General features: G+C 41.6%; 1 protein-coding gene across 1 annotated transcript; it reads right to left on the bottom strand.

Moving 5' to 3' along the window:
- Positions 1–3,422: 3,422 nt before the first annotated feature.
- Positions 3,423–5,780, bottom strand: LOC103941094. The gene has a single exon (XM_009351275.3). It carries the CDS (start codon positions 5,630–5,632, stop codon positions 3,683–3,685), a length of 1,950 nt encoding a protein of 649 aa, XP_009349550.2. The 5' UTR covers positions 5,633–5,780; the 3' UTR covers positions 3,423–3,682.

The following is a 5,780-nucleotide window of genomic DNA, read 5'->3' as shown; positions in this document are numbered from 1 at the left end:
CCCAGCTGTAGGCTGGCTTCTGTTTTGGGCATAGGGACAAGCCCAGCCGCATGGGCTGGCTTATGGTTTCGCGGGCCATGGCTTAAGGTAGAGCCCAGCAGCAAGCTAGTATGGGCCGTGGTAGGGAACTGGTCCAACAAACTAGAAAACTGGTGCGGACGGGTCAAGGCTTCAAGCCCGTGTCAGTGACAAGCCCATCATGGCGTTAAGCATGCGGGTTGTGGGTTGGGTTTTGGACTAGGGCTTCAAGCCCGTGTATCAAACAACCCAAGTCAAAGCTTGGTTGGGTTTGAGAGGAAGAAGCAAGCTCAGAGGGCTACACGTGAGGTCCAAGGCTTTGAGACACCGTCCCAAGGTCTGCCACATGGTGGTGTCGCAAGAAATTACCTTTTTTTTTTTCTTTTTTTTTCTTTTTTTTTTTCCAAATCTAGGGTTGAAAACCCTAATTGCTTCTAAATTAATTTTGATTCTTTGACTCACAATTCCTCATAGCATATATGCATAATGCATAAACAATTATATATATTGACAAAATGTATGAACATATATATGATATATATAATTGGAAGGAAAATATAAATATAGAGGGTTCATGCATCATGAGGAATATTTTCATGCTTCAAGGTTTTTTCATATATCTTAATTCATTTTAGACGAACCTGATTGACAAAAAACGATTGAGAGCCCTTGAATTTGTAGAAGATAGCCTCCTCGTACGATCTTTCAGTTCTTTAGCTTCTGACAAGAGCATGCTGATAACATGTTGTAGGCCTAATTAACTAAGCGATCTAAGGAATAGAGAGAGAGGGGGCAAGTGGCAACAAGAGAGAAAGAGAGAGATTTAATAGTGAGGTGTGTGTTATATCACCCCCTTATGCCTTTATTTATAGCAGTAGGAAGGGTATAATCCTTATCCTTATAGGATTATATCTCTCAATAGATAATCAACTCCTAATAGGTAACTACAAGATAGTCCTAGATATACTAGGATTTACACAATCACATTCCTAATATGATAGGACTGCAACAAATTATTGATTATTGATTAATTAAATTATTGATTATTGAATAATCTGCATAATTATTGATACTGGTTAATTGGATTGAATTTTTGTTTATTGAATAATTATTAAATTATTAGTACTAATTAATTGAGTTTTTAGTTTAATTAGTTATTAGTCATATAGTATAATCTACTATAGGATTATGAGTCTTAAGATTTTATGGAACGACAGTATAAAAAAACATTGCTTAAATCTCCCTTCAAATATTCTGGGTAGTCTTCCTTCGAATATTCCGGGAAGTCCCTTGAGTATTGATGCATTACAATTGTTCCTAATATTGTCTAATATCCATATGAATTTGGTTGTCTACATTTTTTTTAACTTTGCACTCTTTTAAATTCGCCCACTCCTCTAGCAATTCTTGACTTCACCACTATCATCATGTGATACTTTTTGGTAATGAAACAAGGGTAATGAGAAGCTCCTTATGGACCTGTTGGATCTCAGGAGAAAGAAGCTTCTTCAGAGCACCTTTAATCTAATTAATCTACAGCATTGCATTCTTGGTTCAACAATATGCTCTTCCCAGAGAAGAGAAAATTGAAGCTACTTCTGCATAACTAAAATTTGATTAAATACCTAAACTTATGCTTTTAGTCTCTAACTCTACTTTAGCTCTAAGACACTGGTTGTCCTGCGGCCAGCCTTGGTCAAATCGTTACAAAAGTTCATGTTTTCCATCAACCAATTTGACAGAAATGCAAACTAGAACAAGAACCACATCGAAGCGCAAACTATCAGGGGAATTTCAGGAAACTAAAACTACAGGGATCAAAAGAATCAGAGTAACTACGGCAGAACTATAACTTTTGACCCAACTTCAACTTGCTGCTACATATTGCCCTGAAATTCTACAAGTACAATTGTACAAATGCGAATTATCACACTGAATTACCAATACTCTTGGATCCTGGGTTCGTAAAATACATTTGCAATTGAATTAGATACTACAGAGAATGACCTTCAAAGACTACAGGAGACGACACTGAGTGCAGACTGCACTGTTAGTTATGATTGGCAGAAACCAAATGGCTAATCCATCGTATGCTTAGCAGACTATTTCAGTAAATAGGACGCTTGAGAAGAATTCTGATAAATTGTAGCCTGATTAGCCCTTATCTAACTTCTAATTCACATGTTGGAAAACAGAAGATAGCTTGCTTACATTTTTCTGAAAAGTAGCACTTTCCAGCTAGAGCTACCTGGTACAAATACAATGACACAAACTCACTCTGAATTTTGGATGCCCAAACATGGAAAACTTCAACATGTATTTGAATGAACATTTAAACAAAACAACATAACCAAATGTTCAATGTGATAAATAAAACTTGGTAAATCCATTGATGACCCTAAAGTGTTGGTTTCCATTTTGATCCCTAATCTTTAATGTGCCATTTTCCACCCTTCTACACAATCTGCAGTTACCACATAAATGTACGTGTCCGCTATAAATAAAAAAGAAAAAGGCTGGGCCTCGACTATGGGGTTTCGGTAAGGTTCGAATAGGTGATAAAACTAAACTGTTAGCGGTAACAAACGGATAAAAGTCATATAAAGGAAGCTAATTCGGCTCTATACAAAAAAATTATAAAACATCGGATAGAAATATGAATACCGCAAAAATTTGAAACCTGTATCATGAGAATGAATGTGATAGGCAAATGTAAGAGAGATCTTTAAACTCAAAAGGAACCAATAGTGGAAGTCCAATGTTTTGAACAAGTTCACACTCTATGTTATTTTACCATATTATTTCTTACATCTTTTTATTCCTGATCACAAAATAAATTATTGAACCAATGGGTAAAGATGTAAGAACAGACTACACAAAATGCATAAAAGCCACCCGTTTTTCAACTTCGGAAGCTCAGATTATCATTGAACTACTCAAGGAGTAACTGCCTAAATCAGTTGGACATGGGAAGAGGTATATATGATTTTGTCACTATGTTTGCAGATTCACACAAATTGCAATACAAAAGGAATCATATTGTTTCATGAAAGCCTCGGGCATTGGTGTCTTGCCAAAAAGAAGAAACAAATAAAAACCATTACAAAGTTTCAAGTTGAAAAGGCCATGTAAAACAAGTGAAACAGAAGTTTAGATGGTTCAAAACTTATTGACCATCTACGGCACCGACTTTTGTGAACATTGCCGGTAATGTCTAAATTTCAATAGATTGAGTCCTAATGCTCCTTTAGTCAGAATATCTCAGTTAAAGTATAAGTTTCATTATAATGTTTTATTTCTGTTGAACACAGTTTGTTTTATTACCAATGACCCCTTAGTCAAAAAATCTCGATTAGAGCATAAGGTTCACTATCTGTATTTATTAAACAAGTTTGTTTTATCAGTGAATTACAAAACCTACACGTTCATGTGATAGTAAGATTAATAAACCAAGAGACGGAAGATAGCATGTAAAGAGAAACTTGTATATCCATTCACACAATACACAAAGACATAAAGCTTTCAAATGACCGATAACCAAGCTACAAGCTCAAAATCAAAGAATGCTACAACAAGATACAATCAACAGAAACCTCTCAAAATAAACAACAAAAAAGGAGACACAACCCTCTACTCTACAGTGCAACAGTGATTTCATCATGTATCAATTGCACATATATAACCCATTCTCGTACCTGTGATTAACCTCATAAAAGTCTGTATTACCCTCGGAAGCTGGCCGCAAACAAATTCCAGACAATGATTTAGTTCCTTGCCAAGAAAACTTCACATAAGCAACAACTTCAATCTCCTCACTGCCATCTCCTTCATTAGAATCCACAGGCATCCTTGCCCTCAACCGACCAGGAGATCCATTCAACGGAATCTCGGGGATATGCCATTTCAGTTCTTTGTCAGACCTACTTAATATAGCTTTTGGTGATACCTTCAACAATGTAGGATCAAGTGGGAGCTTTAAAACAAATGTCACATCAGTCAAAGGCGCTGGCAACTCAGGGTTTGACACATACTGTATCATCACAGAAAGTAAGCTTCCTGTATGGCGTTGCACAAGACGAACCCTCAAGGGCAGTGGTGTCAACCTAGGCAGCAGACTATACTTCAAAATGGGTAAAGGCTCATCGGAGGCTGCAGTCCTCACATGAAACAATCCGTTCCCTAGACTACTAACTCGAGAATTCTGCATAATAAACCTCTTAACCGGGCTGGTTCCCTCAACCCGGAAAGAAAATTCGGTTTCTTTATCAGCACTAGTTTTGGTAGGCAAAGTTCTCAAATAAACAACACCCACTAATCCTACTCTAGCAAGCAATGACTCTCTAAACTCAGCACTGATCTCTTCCACAATGTGCATCTCAGGACCCTTCATTTCGCTTTTTACAAGGGTATCAAGGGGAGTACCCGCTGCTGCACCACCTGCAGTGGCACCAGCAGTTTTTGGAGCATCAGGCCCGGTCTGCAACAATTCAAGCCCGCCCAGCCCTTCTTTCTTCGCAACCTTCTTTGATCCAACAAACTCAGAAGCATCCAACCCACCTCCCCAAGCATCACTAAACCCTTCAAAAGTCTCACCCAAAGAAGCTTGGTCATTCCCAAACTCAATCCCACCATACTCCCCTTCAAACCCTTCCACCGCAATATGGGTACTCTGGGTCGCCTCCGCGGGGGGCAATGTAGTCACTTCAAGTGTCGCCAGCGCTGTTGTTAAGTCCGTGGCGGAAGGATCCTTGTTCTTCTTGAACCCACTCACCAGCTCTTCAGGCTGATTAATCTTCTCGCTTGCCGCAAATGGGTCCTTCTCAGCTTGGCTCTCTTCCTCATTCTCTAAATTCTGATCCTTCTCCTCACTCTGCACCACCGGCGCCAAGCTAGCGGCCACCTCATCCCCAGCACCGATCGTCTCCGGCGGCAATTCAAACCCTAAATTGTTGAACGCCACAATGCCCGCCTCGTGTTCGACGGAAAGCGCCTCAACGGCTCTCCAATTCTCCGCCCCACGGATCTTGTTCTCAGTGTCCAACGCCGAGTGCACCATCTTGGCAATGCCGTCGCCGTGCATCGACGAAAGCATCGCCGCCAATCGAATATTGCTGACACCTCTCAGAACAATGTCGAGAGCCATGTAGATCTCGGCGTACTTCCGACTCAGCTTCTCCGGAGTAACATCGACGCCGCGGCAAGCGGTGACTATGACGCTGACGGCCTGGTTGACGATGTGGATGCACTCAAAGACGTTGATCGAGTTGTGATCGGCGGTCGTGACGCCGAGGACGTAGATGGAGTTGACGAGGCGGTAGACGACCCGGTACCGAGATTCGACACCCACGATGAGCTGGCCGCTTGAGGCGGCGAGTGGGTCGTCGCCGAGGGAGGCGACGGAGTCGGCAGTGGTGTCGGAGGAAGAGTCAGAGTGGCTGTGGGAATTGTCTTTGGTGTTGTGGAGTTGTTGCTGCTTGGTGGCGGCGAAAGCTAGGCGGGTCTGGCGGAAGGAGGAGACGGCGACGAGGGCCCGGGCAGGAGGGAACCATTCTCGGGTTTGGAGCAGGATGTCGGATCCATTGGCGGGTTGAAGAGAGAGGGCTAAGCAGGACATGGTGGGATCGGATCAAGGTCGGATCGGATCCAGGGTCTCGGGTTGCGACGTTTTGCTGTGCTGTGATTCTGTGAAGTTGCGGGAGATGACGACTCGGTGAGACTCGGATGGGGAAAGCTCACGGTTTCATGGGGAAGACGGTGGTTAT

This window comes from the organism of the source record quoted next, unplaced genomic scaffold (assembly GCF_019419815.1).
Source record: "Pyrus x bretschneideri cultivar Hongxiangsu unplaced genomic scaffold, Pyrus_bretschneideri_v1 Contig97, whole genome shotgun sequence".
In the NCBI taxonomy this organism is placed as follows: Eukaryota; Viridiplantae; Streptophyta; class Magnoliopsida; order Rosales; family Rosaceae; genus Pyrus; species Pyrus x bretschneideri.
This window is presented reverse-complemented; position numbering and strand designations above follow the sequence as displayed.